We start from the raw sequence: 24,191 nt of genomic DNA, 5'->3' as shown, positions 1-24,191 counted from the left end.
TAAGAGGTGATATGATCACCCTGTTTAAATATTTGAAAGGATGTCATATTGAAGAGGGAGCAAGCTTGTTTTCTGCTGCTCCAGAGACTAGGACCCAATGGAGTAATGGATGCAAGCTCCAGGAAAAGAGATTCCACCTGAACATTAGGAGGAACTTCCTGACAGTAAGGGCTGTTCGACAGTGGAACACACTTCTTCCTCGGAGTGTAGTGGAGTCTCCTTCCTTGGAGGTCTTTAAACAGAGGCTGGATGGCCATCTGTCAGGGATGCTTTGATCTGGATTTCCTGCATGGCAGGGGGTTGGACTGGATCAGGGCCCTAGTGATCTCTTCCAACTCTATGATTCTATGACTCATGTTCAACTTGTGGTCTACTTGGACTCCTAGATCCCTTTCACATGTAGAATTAGATATTCAGTAACTGGTTGATGGTGTGTAATTCATTGATTTAGATATGGGCAACCGAAATGGTGATGGGTCTGGAAACCATAAAGCCTTATGAGGAAACTCAGGGAGCTGGGGATGTTTAGCCTGGAGAAGAGAAGGTTAAGAGGTGATATGATGGCCCTGTTTAAATACTTCAAGGGATGTCATATGGAAGAGGGAGAAAGCTTGTTTTCTGCTGCTCTAGAGACTAGGACTCAGAGCAGTGGATGCAAGATACAGATAAAGAGATTCCAGCTTAATATTAGGAGGGACTAGGACAGTAAGGGCTGTTTGACAGTTAAATATGTTGCCTTAGACTAGAGAATTATGAAGTCTCCTTCTTTGGAGGTCTTCAAACAGAGGCTGGATGGCCATCTGTCAATGAGGATGCTTTGACTGAGAGTTCCTGCATGGCAGGATTGGGTTGGACTGGATAAGGGCCCTTTTTGGGGTCCCTTCCAACTCTATGATTCTATGATGTACAGTAACTGGTTGACGGTGTGTAATTTCACTCAATGATGTGTCTTTTTCGACTGACAGATGTATAGCACTGTGCTGTTGATAGTTTGGTATCGCCCAGTTTGCTTCATATAAACAGTGCTAGAGACAGGAGAGGCCCAAGGGCCGACCCAGAGCCTGGAACGGCTCAGATCCTCACCAAGGGGCCAAGGGACCAAGGGACCAAGGGGCCAAGGAACCAAGGGACCAAGGGATGAAGGGGCCAAGGAACCAAGGGGCCAAGGGACGCTGGCCATTTCGTAATGTTTTCAGCTGATGGTTTAAATTTTTATTGGAGCGTGTTTTTGAAGTTGTTATTCTGAGCTGCTTTGGGTCCCTTTGGGGAGAAAGGCGGGAGAGTAAACAAATAAACAAATAATTACTATTACTATTATTATTATTACATATAATAATAATAATAATAATAATAATATTTATTTGTATACCGCCCTCTGGCAAACCAATCCGGGCGGTTAACAACAGTAAAATATAAAATATGACAATTAAAAACACTTTATCCCTCCCCCCCTTAAGACAATATTAAACAGTATAACATATTAAAAACACAATGTCAATGCATAAAAACAACAATTAAAAACTGAAAACCCTGATATCCCTCTGTTGATCCTCGACCATCACTAAGATGGGGCCACGGGAGGAATGAGGGAATCAGGAACCTGGGCCGGGATGGTTAATCTGGAAAGGCCTGCCGGAAGAGATCCGTCTTGACCGCTTTTTTAAAGCTGTCTAATGATGTTATTTGACGGATCTCATCTGGCAGGTCGTTCCAGAGTTTGGGGGCGACAGCAGAGAACACCCTCCGGGAGGTTGCCGCAAGCCTAGATTTTAGAGGCTGCAGTAAGTTCCTCCCAGAGGACCGGAGAGCGCGGGGAGGATTGTACGGGAGGAGGCGGTCTCTAAGATAGTTTGGACCCAAGCCATTTAGGGCTTTAAAGGTGATAACCAACACCTTGTACTGGGCCCGGAAGCTGATAGGCAGCCAGTGGAGGGACCTCAAAACCGGAGTAATGTGGTCCCTCCTAGATGTTCCTGAGACAAGCCTGGCTGCCATGTTTTGAACCAGCTGTAATTTCCGAGTCAAGCACAGGGGTAGCCCCATGTAGAGTGCATTACAGAAGTCAAGGCGTGAGATTACCAGCGCGTGCACAACCGTCTCGAGATCCCTTACTTCCAGAAAAGGGCGCAGCTGGCGTATCAGCCAAAGCTGATAACAGGCACTCCTGACCGTCGCATTTACCTGATTTGTCATCAGGAGCGACGAGTATGGAGCCCTGGTGGCGCAGTGGTTAAATGCCTGTACTCCAGCCATTCACTCAAAACCACAAGGTTGCGAGTTCAAGACCAGCAAAAGGGCCCAAGCTCGACTCAGGCTTACATCCTTCCGAGGAGGGAGCTAAAATGAGTACCCAGACTGTTGGGGGCAAATTAGCTTACTTGCTAATTAGCTTACTTGCTGTTCACCGCTATGATCTTTGGAATAGCGGTATATAAATAAAACAAATTATTAATTATTAATTATATTTGTATCCCGCTCTTTTCCCAGAGAGGCTTTGTAACATTAAAAACAACAACAACAACAACAACAGTACAATTACAAACACAGAAAAAAGTACAATATTAAAAAGGAGTTCAATTATTACGTTATTAAAACAGAGAGTTATTATAGGAATTAAACATATTTTTTAAAAGATAAAACTATATATATATATATATATATATCACCTCAAAACAACCCCAGCTTAGTAACTACAATGTGGGCTTTTTTTGGATTTGAGAAAGTTACTCTTTGGAGTTAGGATTTTGCCATTAGGGTAGTTACTCTTTGGATTTAGGATAGTTACTCTTTAGTTTTAGGATAGTTACTCTTTGGATTTGGCATAGTTACTTTTGGATTTAGCCTAGTTACTCTTTCGGACAGTCACTACAATGCCCAGAATCCGCAGCCGAAAGGGTCCTGAATGCCTTAGTCCATAAAAAAGTAACTATTCTAAGCTTTGGGAACGAATCTGTAAGGAATCTGAGGCAAAGGGCTTTCTGTAAAGCTCTTTCCCTGGGGCTGACACGTGACGGCCCGTTCTCACGTGCAGATCGCGAGTCGCGATGAGGGAATCTTCCCCGCAGGAGCCCCGCCTCCTTCCTTACGTCACGCGCCTGGCCCTCGCCCCGCCTTTTTTCCTGCGAGCGGCGCCGCCGATTCGTCCTTTGTGCTGTCTCAAGTGACATCCAATTGGCCCGCCCTCCGCGAGCTCTGATTGGCGGCGGCGTGGCGTAAATATAGAAGAGCGTCGCTGCGCTTTTTGCCCTTCTTCGGGAAGAAGGAGGGAGGCGATTGGAGGAGGTGCACGCCCGTCTCTTTTGTGCCGCCGCTGATTGGCTGCTGCGCGGGGCCGGTGGGCGTGGCCACGGGGCGGCCGAGGAGGAGAAGAAGAAGAAGCAGCAGCAGCAGCGGCCAAACAAAGATGGCGGCGCCTAAGGGGAGCGGAGCCACCGGCTGAGAAGAGACACCAGCGCAACCGGAGCATGTCGGGGCCGGACGAGCGGGAGCCCGGAGGAGGAGCCGGGGCGGCGTCGGTGGCCGCCTCGGGGGCCGCCGGCGTCCCTCTGGCGCTGGGGGAGGCGGCGGGGCCCGGCCCGGGGGGCGCGGAGGAGCCGGGGCCGCCGCTGCTGCAGCTCGGGGCGGGCGGGGCGGGAGCGGGGGGCGGCGGAGGAGGCCGGCAATTGCAGCCCGAGCCCGGCGGCGACCGAGACTCCGACGCGCCGCCCAAGAAGCGGCTCAAGCTCCCGGGAGGCGCCGAAGGAGGCGGCGGCGGCGGGGTGAAGCTGGAGGAGCGGCTCTACTCGGTGCTCTGCTGCACCGTCTGTCTCGACCTCCCCAAGGCCTCCGTCTACCAGGTGAAGCCCGCGGCAGAGGGCCAGGAAAGGGCAGCGCGGAGGGGCTCTGGGCCCTAAGAGCCCCTCCCTTCCCATGTTCCCCCGGAAGAGGGGCCCTCTCCCCTGCCAGGCCTTGGCTCGCAGCGGGGGCTGGGCCCAGAAAGCCCCTTCTCTTAGGCCAGGCGGGGGCCAGACGCAGCATTCCCGCGCGGCGCCTTCGAAAAGGGGAACCCGCTCAGCCCCCGTTTCCCCCGCGGAAAGAGGGGCCTTTGCCCCCAATTCCCCCTCGCAAGGAATGCTGGGCCCCATCGAGCCCCCCCTTCGGATGCCTGGCGGTGGCAGCCCCTCCGCCCCCGACGCCTTTAGAAAAGGGGCTCCTTTCCCCCAGAAAAGGGAGTCCTTGCCCCGATTCCTTCTCCCAGAAAAGGGGTCCTTTGCTCTCCAGAGATTTTGGGACTCCTGCCCCCATTCCCCCCCCTTTTCCCTTCTTGAAATATGTGGGGGTCCCAAACCCAGCGTTCGCCCCTGGCTCCACCGGCCCCCCTTTCCTTGCCTCTCTTTCCTTCTCTCGGAAAAGGGGGCTCTCACCCCCATAAGAGATTCTGGGGTCCCATAAAGCAGCCCTCCTTTGACTCCTGTCCATCCAGGGGCCAAGTACCTTCCCTTCCTCTAGAAAAGCGGGGGTCCCCTTCGCCTCTCCGCATGGCATGCCTTCCGCTCCCTTGGCTTTCCTTAGAAGAGGGGGGAGCCACTTCTCCTTTCCCTCAGAGAGGGGTTCCTTCCCCCAGAAAAGAGGACCTCAGCCCCAACTTCTCTGACCCCCTTGCCCTCCAAATCCCTGTTCTTAAGGGATTCTGGGGCCCCATAAAGCCCCCCTGCTCTTGAATTTGCTCAGGTGCCAAACCCACCATTGAGAGGAGACGCCTTCAGCTGAGCATCCTTTAGAAAAGAGGGGAGCCTGCTTGCCTTCCTTCTCTCAGCCCCCCATTTCTTTGCTCTCAAGGGATTCTGGGACCCTCATAAGGCCCCCTTCCATCTTGTCATACATGGAGGTACCACACCCAACATTCACACATGACACCTTGAGCTGTCCTTCCCTTGGGAAATGGAGGACCTCCCTCACATTTTTCTCTCGGGAAAAGGGGTCCTGAACCCCACTTCTTTGCATGCAAAGGATTCTGGGAGTCCATATCTCTCTCCTCCCCCTTTTAATACAAGATACTAAACCTAGCATTCACAAATGAGCTCTTCAGCTTCTCTTGCCTTCCTTTGGGAAAGTGGGGAAGCTTCTCTCCTTTTCCTCAAACAAAGGTCTCCTTACCACCAATCGGTTGCTTACAAAGGATTCTGGGAGTCCATCCCCCCCCCACATTTTAATAGATGTGGACACTAAACTCAACGTTCACTTGTGACACCTTCAGCTCGCCTTTCCTTCCCTCAGAAAAGGGAGTGTTCACCCCATTTTCCCCTCAGAAAAGGGGCCCCTTATGCCCATTTCCTTCTCTCAGAAGAGAGATTCCCCTCATTTTTCCTCTCACCTGAATTATTTCCCTCAGAAATGGGGGTCCTTACTCCACATTTCTCCCTGCATAAAAAGGGCTCCTTGTTCCCAATGCCTTCAGTCTTTGCCCCCCAATTCTTTGCTTGCAAGGGAGTCTGTGGCCCCATAAAGTCTCTCCCGTCTTTAATTTGCTCAGATACCAAACCTAACATTCTCAGGTGATGCCTACAGCTCCTCTTTCCTTCCTTTTCAAATTTGGGGAACCTCCTCTCCTTCTTTCCTTCAAGAGGAGGGTCCTCACCCCCAATACTTTGCTCACAAGGGATTTAGGTAGGAGTCCATAAAGGCCTCCTTCAGTTTGTGTAGGTACCAGACCCAGCATCTGCACATGAAATGTACAGCTCCCCTTTCCTTCCCATTGAAAAGCAGGGAATCTCCTTGCCTGCCTGCCTTCAGAGAAGGGGTCTTCAACCCCAGTTCCACTCTTGCAAGGGATTCTGGGACTCCATAAAGCCCCCCTCCCCTTTAATTTGTGCAAGTACCAAACCTAAGCTACTGGTGTTGGATTCATATGTGACACTTTCCGCTCCTTTTTCCTTCCCTCAAAATTGTGGCAACCCTCCTTCCCTCAAAAAACGGGCCCTCTTGGCAATGCAATGAGGGTTCTTGTCCCATTAATGGTTGTGTGGAAGGGGGTAGTTTAGGCAGGTGTGGCTTGTCACACAATCAGATAAGAAGCTGTACTTGCTGGAATTGCCTTTTCTACACAGACTGTTCAGGAGCCCTTTCCAGTTTTTACTTTGGCAACCTGACATGGATTATATGGGTACAGTTGATGTGTGGATGCATGGTAAAATGTGTATTCGACAGGTACATGAGGTGGGGGTGAGCCACAGGCTCCTGGAAGCTTATTCTCTAGACTTCTTGGGGTGGGTAGCCAGGTGTTTTGGACTACAGTTTCCATAAGCCCAAGACAGTAGTTGTAGTGAGAAACGTCTGGCAAGCGCCATGTTGCCAACCTCTCTGTGGGAGCCTTTTACTCTACAAAATGGTAGTGATGCCTGCCAAGGCTTCATCCCAGACAATCCTGGGATTTGCAGTTCAGCAAAAGGTACTTAGAAATCCCTACCTGAGAGCTTTACTGCCTCCGTAAATTGCACAGGGAGCAGCTGGGGCACTTAAAATGGAATCGTACTGCTATAGTTGTCGTAGTGTGAAAGGGCCCTTTGTTAGATCGTTTCATGTTCATATTCTGACTACAGCAGTCTCAGGTCAAGTTACAAACTCAAAATGTTATGAAATGTTTGAAACAGAGAGGAGACTATTTAGAGAAACTTGTCTTACTCCAGAAGATTGCTTAATGTGGCTTAGTTATCCCTTGTTACTGAGGACCTGTAGTATAGTGATGGTATGAATCAGCATCCTACCCCTGGTGCATATGAAGATGGTAAGTACAAAATAAGAGGACTAGGAGATGCCTGTGTTAGTTAACAAGGAGGGGAAGGATGTGTTTTCATAATGGTGGTTTTGGCTGTATTTTTACTTCTCTTCTGCTTAGTATCATTTATTTGGATCGTCTGCTTATGTTATATTTCCATCCCTGGCACGATCATGGTATTTTCCTATCAGCAAAATGGAAGAGATCTCTGAAATGGGATGTTTTCTAGTTCTCTGTTACAAATGATGGCTGCGATGTATGTCAAGTCATGGAACCAAGCCACTCTCAGCTGCTTCTTCCCAAGGTCCAAAACACAATGCAAAAGCAATCCAGTTTAAGACCACTTTACCTGTCTTGATTCAGTGCTAGGGAATCCTGGGAAATGTAGTTTGGTGTGGCACCAAAGCTCTGTCGGAGAAGGCTAAATGTCTCACAAAACTACAGTTCCCAGAATTCCCTAGCATCGAGCAAAGGCAGTTAAAGTGCTCTCCAACTGAATTATTTCTGCTGTGTGTTTTGGACCTATGTCAGTAATTAATGAGGTTTTGGTTGCCAGTATCATAAATACTCTCTAGGCACCAGATCCTGCCTGATCTTGCAAGCTAAGCAAGGTTAGCCCTGGTTAGTACTTGGAAGGGAGACTACCAACAAAAACCAGGTGCTGTAGATTATATTTCAGAAGAAGGAAGTGGCAAGTGAGTATTCTTTGCCCAAGTAAACCCTGTGAAAAATTCATGTAGTTGCCAGAAGCCAACAGGTAACCTGAAGACACATACTGTACATACAGACATTCAGACCCCTGGTAAAACTTGTTTGGCTGAAAAACTAGTTCTCCACATGAACTATGCTGTTCGAAGCATGGGTTTTTTTTTAAAAAAAAACACCTTGGTTAATCTTTTACCTCTTTGAATATTCTTGGGTGAGAGGATGGCATGTAAATAGCAAACCTGGAGTTAGCAATTGTGTGAGTCCCCCCATGTGCTCATAGTGTTTGTCTCTGTTGTAAAATTCAGAACTGCCCTCTGTGTTTTTCTAGAGCAGTGGCTCTCAAAGGGTGGTCCTCCTGGCGTTCTGGACAAATACATAGTGGAGTGTTCTCTCTGGGAATCTCTAGGTCCTTCAATGCAACCTTTGGTTAAAGTTGACCATAGAGTTGTGCTGGAGGACCGAGATATTCTTAGAGAGAACATATTAATAAAATCCGTGAATAATCAAATCTGCAAAAGTCACATCCGCAAGTGTGAAGGGACAAGTGTCTTTTCAAACCGTGGATGTTTCAATCTGTGGATAAAATAATCCATAGATATGGAGGGCTGACTATATTATTTTGTGCATCTAGGACTCCCTGTGAGAACCACTGTGTGTGTGTTGCTATGTATTTACACTGTGACACATGCATGGCGGTTGCAACTGAAAGGTAGTGGAAACCCATAAATAGTGCTAGAGGGTGGGGAAGAGCTTCACAATCTCATTTGGCATTGTTGTTGTGTGTCCAAGTTGTTTCCAACATATAGTATCCCTAAGGCAAACCTATCATGGACATTTCTGGGAAATAATAATAATAATTTATTTTTATCCCACCTCTTCAATAGGATCGAGGCGGCTTACAACAGTGACAAAATACATACAATATAAAATAATCCCACTATCCTCTCCCTCCCCAAACAACATCGCAGTAAGTCCTCTATAACAATAATAACATCGAATTTTCAATATGGGTTGATATTTTCTCTCACAAGGACAGTCCCCCCTCCCAGATGGACATGTGCTAGATCTACTTTTCCCACAGGGATATAGAATGATTTAGAGTTCTCTGCATAATCCTGGGATCTGTTTCTTCTTTGGCTTTGCTTTCTCTCCTTTCATCATATGTCCAACAATATGCCAGCCCAAAGCTTCTTTTCCTGCAGAGCACAGAGACTTTTTGGCACTTTTAATTTTATGTGGCATAAGATTTTTTTTAGACTAAAGCCACCTTTTGTCAGATGCAAGTTTGCTGTGGTAACGCTGGCTAGCAGTTGGCCTGATTGTTCTGGCGAGGGCAACAGATGTTTCTGGGCCCCACAGGCTTTTGGGATAAATGGGGTACAGCCACTGGGTTGCCTTATTTTTGGTTCTGTATTTTGTCAAGGAAGAGCTCTGTGGTGTAGCTTGGGGTAATCCGCCACACCTTGGACATGCCTTGCTCCCTTCAAGGAGCCATTGTGCCAAAGCTTTCCTCTTGAGCACTCGCTCTGTTCTTGTATGAAAAGAGGATGGCTTCTTTTCTTTCTTTTTTTTTAAACTTCTGTGTTTGGTTGAATTCCTGCGAACATGAATTCCTGCCACAGAGGACTCTTCAGCCAAACCAGGCAGGGTAGCCAACAATCAAATGGACTTTTGTCCAGTTGTGTGCATCAGCGATGGCTGTTCTGCTGCATAAAAGCCGTCTGTCCCCCTCCCCCTGGACTTAATTGCAATAGGGAGTAAAAGAAGCAGCGTGTGAACCAGAAACACTGAACATGTGATTGAGGCATGTGAGCTGCCTTGGTTAAGTCCCTAAATGCAAAGGTCATCTCCTTGGTGATGTTAAATTTTGATGATCGCACCCTCAAATATCTGCATAATGTTCTCTGCCAGTTAGTCGCATAAAGAAGTGCTGGAGCTCTTCTGTTCCCATAATTTCTTGCTGAAAAATCAGCCAGGAATTGATTTTTTCCATTTAAAAACATTGTGCAGCAGTATGAAGAGAGACTCACAATCCCAGCGAAGAGAAGGGTTGTTGACAACATGTCTGTGAAGAGAAGCATACAGGCAATTAAATTCTGAGTCAGTGCTGATAATGGAAACACTTAGTGTTACTATAACATCTTTGTGTGGCATCCAGTGGTGGTTTCAGTCTTGTTTGTGATGCCATATTAGGGGACAGCTCTCTAAAATGATTCAGAAGCTTCAGCTGATGCAGGTGCAGCTGAGCATCTTCTCAGGTGCTGAGAGATGTGTTTCTGCTCAGTTTAGTCTATATTAATTAACAGTGGTAGTCTACTTCTGGGCTCAATTCAAGGTACTGCCTTTGCCTCACAAACCGCTCTTATGATGTTCCTCTTCATCAGGTCAGGATGGTCAAGGGCAGAAGCAGACATGGCCCCCAAGCTCTGGAACACTCTTAACAGAAAAATGTCCAAGTCAAGGGCAGTTTCCAAGTTGAGGTATAGTTCAAGGGAAGTAACAGTCCTGCTATATTCTGCACTGATCAGGCCTCATCTGGAGTACTGCATCTAGTTCTGGGTCCCTCGTTTAAGAAGGATATAGGCAAATTGGAGCAGGTTCAGGAAAGGGCAACAAGGATGATGAGAGGTGTGGAGAGCAAAACATGAGGAGAGGTTGAAGGAGCTGGCCATGTTCAGATTGGTTTCAGTTGAATGTTAGTAGGAACATCTTGATAGTAAGAACAGTTCAACATTGGAACCAATTGCCCAGAGAGGCGCTGAGGGTCTCCTTCATTGGACACCTTCAAAAAGAGTCTGGACAGTTACCTGCTGGGGATGCTTTTAACCGGAGACCCTGCACTGAGAAGGGGCTTGGATTTAATGGCGTATGAGACCCCTTCTGACTTTGATTCTATAAAAGGGTGTTGACTTTTCTGGAACAGTTGCAAGATGGTTCATTTCCCACCTCTGTGGGCATGTCCTGTCCCTGGCCTCCCCTTGTCTTTATTTCTGGTTTGTAGTTTTATTTAAAAACATTCTGGCCATTCTAATGGTTTGTTAACCTAAGCCACATTGAAATGTCTTGGAAAGGCAGCATATTCATAATGAAATAAAGGCGGGATACAGACCGCCGCTTTGAGGCGGTCTCCCGCCGGCGCCATTTGCTCCGCGCAGGAACCACAGCAGCCAAACCACGCAACTCCCGTGCGGAGCAAAAAAGAAGCTCCATTTTGGATCTTCTTTTTGCAGCGCCTTTATGACGTCGCGAGGCGCCACTGGCGCATTCGCGACGTCATAGGCGTCGCGACACGTCTGGACGCTATGCGTCCAGTACATAAACATGGCGGCCCCCATGTGGAAGGGGCGCCGCCATGTTGTACGTATTCTATACGTACTATATGGCGGTCTATATCCCCCCAAAGTTTTTAAATGACTGGCTGTTCTCTTTTATCTTAATGTAATTTGAGCCTTAGAATTAGTTGATCCAATTTGAAAAATTTACCTATGATTGGAGAACTATGTATAGTCTGTTCTGTATAAGGATAAAAGGTTGAATAGCGAAGGACAGTGGCTGGAGTGATAGAGGTATTTAAGCCTGAAGTCGACTTGCACCTTTCGTTAAAGATTTACCAAATGTGATGGGGCTTTGACTTCTTGGAAAAGCTGGTTCAAAAGTGGCTTGGGGCAGTCACATTATCTTGAAGGTTTTGGTTGAGGAGGGCCTCAGGGCTAGAATCTGTGCTTTGTTGATGAAAAATCCCACTCTGGACTCTTGGGAGAGATGCTGCCAGTCAGTGTAAGTCAATACAGAGCAAGATGGGACAATGCTGTCACCTGAGGAAGGCAGCATCCTTTGTTCATATGACAATAGTATTACTCCAAGCTTTAAACTGCAATAACATGGCAAGCTGTCTTCCATAACCAGGCAGAAGAGAAAATTCAAATCTACCCTATAGAGCCAGCATGGCATAAGATTTGAGCATTGGACTTCACATCTAGAGGCCAGGATTCGATTCCTGGCTCAGCCGTGAAACCCACTGGGTGACTTTGGGCAAGTCGCATGCTCTCAGCTTCAGGGGAAGGCAATGGCAAACCTCTGAACAAATCTTGCCAAGAAAACACCATGATAGGGTCGCCTTGGGGTTGCCATAAATCATAAATGACTTGAAGGCACACAACACTAGCTTGCAGCATTTCCTCCTATATAGTGAGTGCCATAAAGAGGTAGTGAAATGTCTGGTGTCTTGGTTGTAGTGTGCAGCATTTAATTTTGTCAAAGACCGGCTTTGACTGTTGTGGGCTGTTAAAGGGGTGATATCCAACATCTTACCAGGGTACTTTATTCTGGGTTTTTTTCTGTAGGCAGGGGCTTGCCAAGTGCTGTAGGCTATATTTCACAGGAAGAAACTGGTAAAACTACGTTTCAGTGTTTCTTGCCTAAGAAAACCCTTTGAAATTTATGGGATTGCCCTAAGTCGACAGGCAACTTGCAGGCACATACACACACCTGCTACAGAGCACACAGATTCACTTGAGGTGCTGCATTTCGTCTTTTAGTTGTTGTTTGTAAACAGTCAGTGACCACTACCATTTCCTGGCAGGTACTCTTGAAGTCACTATTTGGTTGACAGGCTTGAAACACTCTTTCCCTTTCCTGGGGTGTAGTAGGGTCTCTATGTTCCCACTTGTCAGTATTTCTATTCTCCCTTTCATTCTGCAATCCTTTCTGAAGGTCACAAACAGAAATCTTGCCTCTAATGGCATTAAGGGAATCTCCCTGACTCACAAATGAGCTGCTGACCTAGTAACTTACAAGAGTTGAACACTTGGGCAGAATAACAGCAGTGTGTCTGCATTTGTAGCTGGTAGCAGTTTTGAGCACTGTTGGTAGCATGGCCAACTTTATAGTCTTCACTTTCTTCAGGCCCAGAAATCAACTTTACCCTGGACATATTTGGAGAAGTACCTCTTAGTTTTTTACCTGATCATATACTAGTGTGGTGCTGCTGTAGCTGCTGTTAAACCCTTTCTGGTGAATCTGATCAAATAGTAGGTCCCAACCCAACAGTTTTAAAACCAGTGTCAGGGGTTGAGGAGAAGGAGAAGAAAGAAAGGAAGAAGGATTCTCTTGGTAATTCTAAACATATTTAGAAAAAGAAGCTTAGAAGCAGAAAGAGGTGTGTGTTGAGAGTGTAAACAGATTTAATTACAAGTTATGGTGTTGAACTAGAAAGTTGAATGCTGTGAACATTCAGGAAAGACTGGCCTTTGCAAAATGTTTGGGCATCATTAATAACTATCCTTCCTATCCATTCATATATGATATTTTTGGTGTGCAAATGACTTTGCGGTCATTATTTTTGACAACAGCCCTGTAAGTTTTATTTGCTGTTGGTAGCAGAGTTGGGGCTGAGAGACACTTCCTTGAAACCATTCCTTGTGTGTGTGTGTATGCATATGTATGCGTGTATGCCTTCATGTCACCTGTTGACTTATGGTAATGCCATGAATCTAATAGAGTTTTCTTAGGCAAGGAGTCCTCAGAGGTGGTTTTGTCCGTTCTTTTCTCTGAAATAGAGCCTACAGCACCTGGTGTTCTTTGGAAGACCTTCATCCAAGTACTAACCAGGAGTGATCAGATGGGATCTAGTGTGTTTAGGGCATTTAATCCCCTAGTGATTCCTTGACTGAGAGGAAGTGTTTGGCCTAGCAAACTCACATGTTTCAGTCTAGCAGGGACTCATAAGGCTTGACTTCTTAGCTGATTCTTTGCTTCCTCAGAGACACAGAATGTTAGAATTGTGGCGTTGGAAACGATTCCAGCGATTGTCTCGCCCAACCTGTTGTTAGTGGAGGAAATCCACAGCTGAAGCCACCCCAAGAGATGCTTGTCCAGCCTCTTATTTAAAAAAATCCAGTCAACTACTTTCAGAGGTCATCTTTTTCACTGACAGCTCTTACCATCAGGAAGTTCTTTGTAAAGGTTAGTTGCAATTCTCTTTCTTATATGCCAGAGAACCTGTGCCCCTGGCATGCAAGCCAGAGCTTTCACATTGGGCTAGTATCTGGAGCAGGAGATAACTTGGAAAGCTTTACCATCTTTATCAGACCCAGGATCCAGCTTCAGCCCATATATTTGAAGGACCACTGTTTTGCGTGGTGTTGGTGGTGCTGTGACTCTCTTGGATGAAGTTATGACCTAAGGTCCCCTGCTCAATGATTTGGGAACTTGGAAGTTCTCAGAAGCCACTTCGGCTTACTCTTGTGCTCAGCAGCACAAAGCACAAGCCAATTGCTTGCCTTCAGCAGTTGTATGTCATCAAGCCAGAGCCTTCCCTACTTGCCGGCCGGCATGGATGGTGAGTTCGATTTGTATGTGCTCGGTTTCCTCATAATTGAACCCACCATTCCCTCCCCCCCCCCCCCCCCCAGCCGGTTTTCCAGGATTTTGCCTTTGTACTGCACAACCCTTTCTTCCATTCTGACTTTCCTCTCAGGGTTGATCATTTTGGATAAGGGAGTCTCAACCTGTATTATGTACTTCTATAATTTACTTGACCTTTTAATCCAGGGCTGGGCATTATACAGCCCTCCAAAAGTCATGTAGATCCTTACAGTCCTTATCAGCATAACCCAGGAATGTGAGGGGCTTACAGTGCTGAAGCCTCTGGAGGGCCACATGACTCCCACTTCTACTTTAATCTCTAGGACTGCCCCAGCTCACTAGCTGCAGTGGGCTGAGAAATGTAGTACCTAGTCCGTTTAACTGTCATACCCTGCCCTGAAGGTTTGCCATTGTCCAGACATTGCCCACCTTGGCCCAAGTACAGTTTATACCTGTTGGTGCCACTCTTTCCACAAGTGTGGAGACTAGGTTATGAAAGCCAGTTCAGCAATTGCATAATAGCAGTTACTCACGGGGCCTAACTCATATTTAACCTCTGCTTACCTGCTTGTGGGTTTAGGTGGTTGCTCACGCCTCTCTTTGATAGACTTGCTTTGCTTTGATTTCTGCCACAGCAGTGAAAATAAGTGCAGAATTGTTAACGTCTCCCATTTTTCTCTGCTGTAAAATAGTGTCTAATCTCCTCTCCCAACCCTACATCATGATTTGCCACATATAAAGGGAAAGTAGAACGTTTAAATGAAGGGCTGCACACAACTAGGTTGCAGACCAACATTCCCTCAATCTAGTGTAATTATCCACATGGGGAGCACCAGCACTACGTAACCTGCATGCAGAATAGCAGGTTGTGTAACCCATCAGTGACAGGGTGCTGTTGTGAAATGTGGAACAGCAGTATGCAACAGCATGACGCAACCACAATGTGTAATGTTGCTATATGCACAACTCAGCTTCTACTGAGGTTAACAGATTATTTCCATTGCTCCACACCACGTACATAGCACGTCTTCTGCATCCATATTTCGCTAATAGAAAGCCATCCCTAAAGAGTCTTAGCATTAAAGGCCAACTTGGCAACTAAGCAGAGAGCTGTGTGATCATATTGTTTGAAACTATTGTCATATAGGATGGCTAAGGAAGGAAGTGTTAACATTCTGTTTTATTCTCTGAGGAGAACACTGCTGCAGAGCATATTGTTCATGGTCACTTTTTCAACAGCTAAGTATAAAGTGTGTGCATGTTGGTGGGGGAAGCAGGTTTTCTTAGCACAAGGTTTTGTTGTTGTTAGCTTCCCACAAGGCAATCCCAGCTGATGGTGACCCTGTGGATGAGACATCCCCAAGACCCCCTGTCCTCCTCTGCTCTGCTTAGTTCCTGCAGATTCAGGCCTGCGATCTCCCTAACTGAGTCCATCCATGTGGCGTGTGGTCTTCCTCTCTTTCTGCTTCTCTCCACCTTTCCTATCATTATTTTTCTCAATGAGTTATGCCTTCTCATGATGTGGCCAAACTATAACTGTCTCGGTTTGATCATCTTGGCTTCCAGGGAGATTTCAGGTTTGATCTGTTCAAGGACCAATTTGTTTGTCTTTTTTGCTCTCCAGGGTACACTCTTCTCCAACACCACATCTCAAGATTAGTTGATTTTCTTCTTATCCGCTTTCTTCACTGTCTAACTCTCACATCCATGCATGGTGATGGGGAATGCACATAGCATCAGTGAAGTAGCAGACTATCTAGACAGCTTATATTGCCCTAGTTTGTCATCTGGAGATACAGCTGGTCTGGTTGGCTGGCTATGAAAATGGAGTTTTGGGTGTTGCTGTTGTAAGTCTGAAAAACCTGAGGTGGTGGAAAGGATAGTTGTTAAATAGCACTAGGCATGGGAAGCAGAAAAACCTGAAATAACATTAAAACACACGAAGCCTGAATACCAGGGTAATGGAACAGGACACAATGCTTCAGTGACAAGTCATTTGTAAAACACACTTGATAGTGAGAATTCTCACTTGTTGCCCAGATGCGATTCTAATGGGTTCCTGATAAGTTCAGTCAAAGGATAATTTGTGCTGCTTTTCTAATCTCGTGAAAAATGTGGCCTGCCTTAGAGAGTCTGTAGTCCTTTGTGCATTAGGTGCTTCAGTTACTACAGCAAATGTCATTAGATCCTTGGTGAAATGACTTGGACTAAAATATGTATGTTGCAAGGATGGAGTAAAAGCAGGAGTGCAGAGTTCATGTATTCTTTCTCTGTTCTGTTCTTGATAATGTAAAAAATACTGCACACCTTGGGTATGTCTACACTGGTGGCAATGGGCCTTAACAGTGAACCTTTGAGGAAGGGAAGAGAAAGGCATCTGAGTCACAACTGGTGAACTTGACGGAGGTTTGGCTCTTCCTCTATCATCTGCTCTCCAGATCTGCTTGACTAGATCTCCCAGAATCCCCTCAGCCAACATACCTGCAAGGTGCAGTCTGGAGAGCACCAAGTTGGGGGAGATAGAATCATAGAATCGTAGAGTTGGAAGAGACCACTAGGGCCATCCAGTCCAACCCCCTGCCATGCAGGAAATCCAAATCAAAGCATCCCTGACAGATGGCCATCCAGCCTCTGTTTAAAGACCTCCAAGGAAGGAGACTCCACTACACTCCGAGGAAGAAGTGTGTTCCACTGTCGAACAGCCCTTACTGTCAGGAAGTTCCTCCTAATGTTCAGGTGGAATCTCTTTTCCTGGAGCTTGCATCCATTGTTCCGGGTCCTGTTCTCTGGAGCAGCAGAAAACAAGCTTTCTCCCTCTTCAATATGACATCCTTTCAAATATTTAAACAGGGCTATCATATCACCTCTTAACCTTCTTTTCTCCAGGCTAAACATCCCCAGCTCCCTAAGTCGTTCCTCATAGGGCATGGTTTCCAGACCCTTCACCATTTTTGTCGCCCTCCTTTGGACACGCTCCAGTTTCTCAATGTCCTTTCTGAATTGTGGTGCCCAGAACTGGACACAATATTCTAGGTGGGGCCTGACCAGAGCAGAATACAGTGGCACTATTACTTCTCTTGATCTAGACACTATACTTCTATTGATGCAGCCTAAAATAGCATTGGCCTTTTTAGCTGCCGCATCACACTGTTCACTCATGTTCAACTTGTGGTCTACTTGGACTCCTAGATCCCTTTCACACGTAGTTTCATTCAGCCAGGTGTCCCCCATCCTATATCTGTGCATTTTATTTTTCCGTCCTAAGTGCAATACCTTACATTTCTCCATGTTGAATTTCATTTTGTTAGCTTTGGTCCAGCTTTCTAGTCTATTCAGGTCATTTTGAATCTTGATCCTGTCCTCTGGGGTATTAGCTATTCCCCCTAATTTGGTGTCATCTGCAAATTTGATAAGTATGCTCCCAATTCTGTCATCCAAGTCATTGATAAAGATGTTGAATAGCACTGGGCCCAGGACAGAGCCCTGTGGGACCCCACTGGTCACTTCTCTCCAGGATGAAAAGGTGCCATTGTTGAGCACCCTTTGGGTTCGGCCGGTCAACCAATTACAGATCCATGTAACAGTTCCTTTGTCTAGCCCACATTTTACAAGCTTGTTTGCAAGAATGTCATGGGGAACCTTGTCAAAGGCCTTAGTGAAATCAAGATATACTATATCCACAGCATTCCCTTCATCTACCAAGCTGGTAATTTTATCAAAGAAAGAGATTAGGTTTGTCTGGCATGACTTCTTTCTCTGAAACCCATGTTGACTTTTTGTGATTATGGCATTGCCTTCTAGATGTTCACAGACTCTCTGTTTAATGATCTGCTCCAGAATCTTTCCTGGGATTGATGTCAGACTAACTGGACCATAATTGTTGGGATCCTCTTTTTTCCCCTTTTTGAAGATGGGGACAACGTTTGCCCTCCGCCAGTCGGCTGGGATCTCTCCTGTTCTCCAGGAGTCCTCAAAGACTATTATTGCCAATGGCTCCGATATTACATTTGCCAGTTCTTTTAATACCCTTGGATGGAGTTCATCTGGTCCTGGAGACTTAAATTCATTTAAATTAACAAGGTGTTCCTCTACTATCTTTTTACTTATTCTGTGCTGAAATGCCCCTATTCTATCCTCTGCTCCATTATCCTCAGGTTGAGCCCCTTTGCCTTTTCTGAGAAGACGGAGGCAAAGAAAGTGTTGAGTAATTCTGCCTTTTCTCTTTCTTCTGTTAGCATTTTGCCATCTTCTCCACACAGTGGCCCTACCGTTTCCTTCTTCTTCCTTTTGCTGTGGACATATCCAAAAAAGCCCTTTTTGTTGTCTTTAACCTCTCTAGAAAGGCTGAGTTCATTCTGCGCTTTAGCTTTTCTGACTTTATCCCTACACATGCCTGCTATTTCTTTGAATTCCTTTTTTGTGATTTCCCCCTTTTTCCATTTCTTATACATGTCCCTTTTTAATTTTAGCTCAGTTGAAAGTTCTTTAGTCATCCATCCTGGTTTCTTGAGACTTCTCCCGTTTTTCTTTCTCACTGGAACTGTTTGAAATTGTGCCTTCAGTATCTCTCTTTTGAGAAACTCCCATCTGTCTTGAACTCCTTTATCTTTTAGTATTTCTGACCATGGAATCGCCCTCAATACTTCTCTAAGTTTACTGAAATCCGCTCTCCTAAAGTCTAGGATGCGTGTCTGACTCTGCCTGGCTTCTCCTTTCCATTGTATAACAAACTCCAGGAGAACATGGTCACTTCCACCTAAGGATCCCACCACTTGCACCCCATTAACCAAGTCATCCTTGTTGGTTAGGATCAGATCTAAAATAGCTGACCCCCTTGTTGCCTCTTCCACCTTTTGGACCATGAAATTGTCTTCCAGGCAAGTGAGGAATTTGCTAGGCCTTGAGGATTTTGCTGAGTTTGACTTCCAGCAAATATCAGGGTAGTTGAAGTCGCCCATCACTACTACATTTCTCTTTTCTGAGTGTGTGGTCATCTGTCCTAGAAAGATATCATCCAATTCCTCCGTCTGACTTGGGGGTCTGTAGTAGACTCCCACCGTAACATCCTTGTTGTTTCCCTCCCCTTTGATTCTTATCCAGATGCTCTCCACCTGGCTTCCATGATTGATGTCCAGGTTCTCTTCACTGGTGTAAATATCTCTGACATATAGTGCTATTCCTCCTCCTTTCTTATTTGGCCTATTTCTCTTTAAAAGGTTATACCCCTCTATTTCCACATTCCAATCATGAGACTCATCCCACCAGGTTTCAGTGATGCCTATTATATCATATTTGCTTTGTTGTACTAGGAGTTCGAGTTCATCTTGTTTATTTCCCATGCTCTGTGCATTAGTGTAGAGACATCCTAGACCTTGGTTCCCTTTTACTTGCTGCCTGTGCAAGTTTTTTTGCCTCCCACTGTTGGGTCCTTGCACTTTTTTTCTTGTTTCCTCTATGTCAGTTTGACTATTTTCGCCATCCCTTTCGCCTTCCTTAATATTGTCTCCCTTCCCCTCGGAACTCAGTTTAAAGCCCTCCTGATCAAGTTCTTGAGACTGTTGGCAAAAACATTTCTTCCAACTGGCGTGAGATGCAACCCGTCTGTTGCAAGAAGTCCCTCCTCATGGAACCGCAGCCCATGATCGAAGAATCAAAATCCTTCTCGGCGGCACCATCTGCGAAGCCAGTTGTTCACATCCGCTATTTTCCTCTCCCTTCCTGGACCATGCCCTTCAACTGGCAGAAGAGACGAGATGACAACCAGTGCATCCATTCCTTTCAGCTTCCTACCAAGCGCCTCGTAATCCCTTTTGATGTTCTGAAGGCTGTGTCTTGCAGTATCATTAGTTCCCACGTGGACCAAAAGGAAGGGGTATTGGTCAGTAGGCTTGACCAGTCTTGTCAGCCTCTCTGTCACATCACGGATCTTTGCACCTGGAAGACAACACACCTCTCGAGACATCTTGTCAGGCCTACAAATCACTGCTTCTGTACCCCTGAGCAAGGAGTCCCCCACTACGACCACACGCCTCCTCCGAGGCTTAGCAGTGACTGTTCCCTCGGGTGGGACTCTCAGGCTCCCCTGCTCTGTCCCTGAAGTCTGTCCATGCTGCTCTTCTTCATCCTCCTTGATATGGGGAAGAGCTTCGAATCGATTCTCTAGCTGTCTGTGAGAAGGCTCATTATTCCTTCACATTTAACTGCCACCATCTGAATAATTGCTTCTCCCACTGCCATCCCCCTCAGAGTCCGAGGATCAGGGGTGGCTGTGATTCAGAATTTGTCTTCCATCATTCTAGTGTGACGTTTGGCATGTTGCTGCTCCTGCTGCATCCTGTCACTGTTGTTGTAACAGCAACATCCTATCACTACTGCCATTTCTGTATTGCTAGATTTGAATGGTAATTCCAGAGTCAAGAGGGTGTCCTGCCAATCTACTCCACACTTCTTTAAGAAATACAACAACACCCCCAGTTTTAATATGTTGTATTACACCTTATAACAGTGATGGCGAACCTATGGCACGCGTGCCAGAGATGGCACTCGGAGCCCTCTCTGTGGGCACATGTGCCATCGCCCCAGCATAGAGTTTGTTACTAGAAGCTCAAAGGGACATGGCACTTTGCAATAAATAAGTGGGTTTTGGGTTGCACTTTGGGCACTCGGGCCCTAAAAGCTTCTGTTGGTGTCTTCTAAGCATTTGTGTCATAAGCAAGAATTGCAGGACTTCCTGTTCTGGGACCATCCCAGTCTCCTGTGAGTGGATCTTTTGTTGCAAGCCTGTACATGTTAAATTTAGAAGTAAGTTCTGCTATATTTAGTTGGACCACCTCCCAAAGAAGTGTTTTGAAGTATAGGAACGTCTATGAAAATCGCTTTTCTTTGACTCTACATCTGGGTGAATGAGGAGGGGGCTTAAATTTGATAAAAGGATTGTGGAAAGATTACACATCTGTTAGGGATGCATTTCATTATGGAACATTCTGTGCTTTACTAAATGGTTCCACAGTTCTTTTATGGCCTTTTGTTCAGTTACCTTAGTTAAGCTGTACCTGTTGAAACTTGATGATCTGGGGTGACAACACACTTCCACCATTTAGTCAGTTTGGTGTTCCATCCTCTTCCTTACCTCATGTGTTGCTTACAAAAATAACTCTGCTAGTTGTGAGAGAGGTTGAGAACAATATATAGTACTTCATTGTTTCAGAAGAATGTTTCTTGAGTTTGCTCTTGAGTAGTTTAGATTTTGATCTCTTGGAGCACATAAAATAGCTGAGTGAGACACGCTGTTAGATTTGGGCTGTGACTGGTCACATGTTGAGGGGGATGACTGTATACTGAGCTGTTTTTCTCTCCTCAGATACTTCTCCATTGAAGATGGCACCTTTTTCTTTTTGTAATCTTGTTCAGGAATGCACTAAAAGGGATTTATCTTGCAAACATGATTTTAAAGTGTAAAAGACCTGATAAAAGTGCCTGGATGGGAAATTCCACATAGACAGCTGTAGACTTTTCAAGGAAGAACTAAGATAAAAATATAAATCAATCTAGCTGTAATTCAAGCACAGTGTTGGAGTGGAGTAAATATTTTGTGCTGCCCCTTGTAGAAGTCCTCTAAAATTCTAATTTTCCCTTTTATACAGTGTACAAATGGCCACTTGATGTGCGCTGGGTGTTTCATCCACCTGCTGGCAGATGCCCGGCTCAAAGAGGAACAGGCCACGTGTCCCAATTGTCGCTGTGAAATCAGCAAGAGCCTCTGTTGCCGAAATCTTGCCGTAGAAAAGGCGGTCAGCGAGCTGCCCTCGGAGTGTGGCTTCTGCATGCGGCAGTTTCCTCGCTCTCTCCTGGAGAGACATCAGAAAGAAGAATGCCAGGACAGGTAGTTATTTATATGTATTTCATTTACTTGCTACGTTTCTGCCAGAGTAGGACCCAGGGCAACTTCCAAAAATCATTAATTAATAAATGTTTACAATAAAATCTAAAAAAACAATTAAATTCACCTCATAAAACACATTTCAAAAGCAACCAGAAGTTTAAAAGATAAATATCCTCAGTAAAAAGTCTGCTTAAACAACAACATCTTTGCCTACAGGCAAAAGGAACGCAAGGGTGGGAGCAGCCACTGAGAAGACTCCCTCTCCTATTCTCACTAAGCAAACCTGTGATGGCGGTGTCCTTGCTTGCTGCCTTTGAATCCAAGGCCATGTGCTGTAACTTTATTGTTGGAGGGACAGGCTGGGAGGGGCAGGGCATGATGCGTTACTGACAAGAAAATGAGTGTCTAGTTATCAAAAGACTTGGATTTTCTGCTGTTCTTTCTAGGTGTGTGGAGACAGGAAATTTCTTGTTGGGTGTAAAATCATGTGTTACATTGATAAACAGGAGAATGAATGAACCTAAATACAGACTGTTTCATGCTAGGGTTAGAACCATCCCCACATTACATATGGGTAAAATCTAAACCAGGTGCAAGATCGCAAAGGTTCTTAACAAATTCACTGGGCTAAGTCTCAATATTGAACAAAACACATCCCATGCTTATGATTATTAGGAATTTTTTTGAAAATAAGACTGTCAGCTTTATGGTCACATTTAGAATACGGTGTGTGTTTCTGGCTGCCTCATTAAGAAAGTATTAAGAAAGGAAGTGTATTTTAGAATTGTCGGTGATGTCAGATGCTGTAAGATGCTTTGAACTATATTGCACAAGATGGTATGGATGAGGCTGAGGGACTGTGGCTTTTAGGCCTCCAGCACTCCTCTTTGTGGTTATGTGAAGTGCAGACTCTAAATCTTTGGTGTTGAAGATAAAAAGACATGGAGGTTTTTAAAGGTTTACCATCATACTAAAAGTATATTTTTTTGGAGAGAGGTAGCAGTGATAGGAGGGACAGTTATAACAAGGCAAAACACGATTCTGGCATTCTCTAATGTAACACTTGCATAAAGTTGAATAATCCCCGGGAGATGGATCCCAAATCCACCCCCCCCCCCCCGGAAACGTCTTGTCCTGTGAGCCTAGATGTTATGCTGGAATGTAACTGACAGTAAAAAGAGGCTGATAGGCCAAGATCCAGAAGCCTAGGGTTTTAGCTCAACATGACTTCTTGTAGCAATGAGGTCTTGTTGGCATAGGTTTCATACTTTGTAGCTTTGCAGCATCCTTCATCCTGTAGCCTTTGCATGTCAAGCATGACGTTCAAGCTGCTACTTATTTGAATTTTGCCTTTCTTTTTAACTGCAGGGTCACTCGGTGCAAGTACAAGCGGATTGGGTGCCCATGGCAAGGTCCTTTCCATGAGCTCACAGTACACGAGGCGGAGTGCACACACCCAACCAAGACCGGGAACGAGCTGATGGAGATTCTGGATGAGATGGACCAAACGCATAAAAAGGAAATGCAGCTGTACAACAGCATCTTTGGCCTGCTGAGCTTTGAGAAGATTGGCTATACAGGTAATTGCTGAGTTATGCTCAGGATGTAAAAAGAAAAACAGCCATTATTGCTTTAAGAAATTTCTTTGTCTTTTTCTTTTTCACATTGGTGTCAGTTATAAACTGATGAATGTGTTTCTCTCATGCAATATGCTGCAACTGTTTCTCTAGGTCAGAAGACTGGGTCTTTGCTGAGCAGGCAGGGCCACCACACCAAATAGCTACTCCAGCAAACTGCTCTTGTTAATCTCATAGGTGCTACTGGATTCTTTGTGTCTGCTTGAAAGTTCAGGTTGAAGGGTAGATCCTGGGTCAGGCAGGAGATGGTGGTGGTGAGTGTCTAAGATGTTATATATGATGTGGGGAAGTCAAGCTGTGGCAGGGGGTCTTGTGGTCTCTGCCCAGGTTTTGGCACTTGGACTGCTTGTTCAGAGCCTGGCAGCTTGGGCACAGCTGATTGGTTCTTTGGCATTTCTCTTCTTGCTGATTACTCCACTGGGCAACATTGATCCCACACAGAAGAAGGACTCCTTTGTAGTAGAAGGTAAGGTGCTGGCATTGTATTTGTCCCCAAACCACAGGTTGTGGATTAAACCAGTGCCAGTTCTGTTAGAGAGTGTGTATGTGTGTGTGAGAGCATGCATTGTATGATTTGAACATTGAATTATCTCTGTTTTGGGATTCTTGTTTATGAATATCATGCACTTTGGGGTGTGTTAACTATAAACATCCTTTATTGTGGAATAACGAATTATGGAGCTTCTAGCTTAGATTACAATTCTTGTTCAGTGAGTTGTTGATGTGATTGTTGTATGTCTGTTGGGTACTTTCTTGGGGGGTTCCTTTGGGAAAGGGAACTTTAAAAAAATTTCTAGTGTGAATTTTCTGATTTTCTTGACCTTGAGCATAAAACTGCTCTCTC

General features: G+C 45.6%; 1 protein-coding gene across 1 annotated transcript in view; it reads left to right on the top strand.

The window, feature by feature from the left end:
- Positions 1-3,338: 3,338 nt before the first annotated feature.
- CYHR1 (cysteine and histidine rich 1) overlaps positions 3,339-24,191 on the top strand; it is a 28,827-nt gene continuing 7,974 nt past the window's right edge. The window contains exons 1-3 of the mRNA XM_042461537.1: positions 3,339-3,836; positions 21,472-21,710; positions 23,079-23,290. Coding sequence (XP_042317471.1) covers positions 3,465-3,836; positions 21,472-21,710; positions 23,079-23,290 — 823 coding nt within the window. The 5' untranslated portion in view covers positions 3,339-3,464. The remainder of the gene's footprint in view (positions 3,837-21,471; positions 21,711-23,078; positions 23,291-24,191) is intronic.

The sequence above is a fragment of the Sceloporus undulatus genome, chromosome 4 (genome assembly GCF_019175285.1).
Source record: "Sceloporus undulatus isolate JIND9_A2432 ecotype Alabama chromosome 4, SceUnd_v1.1, whole genome shotgun sequence".
Classification (NCBI taxonomy): Eukaryota; Metazoa; Chordata; class Lepidosauria; order Squamata; family Phrynosomatidae; genus Sceloporus; species Sceloporus undulatus.
Note: the sequence above shows the minus strand (reverse complement) of the source record. Positions and strands in the feature narration are given on the sequence as shown.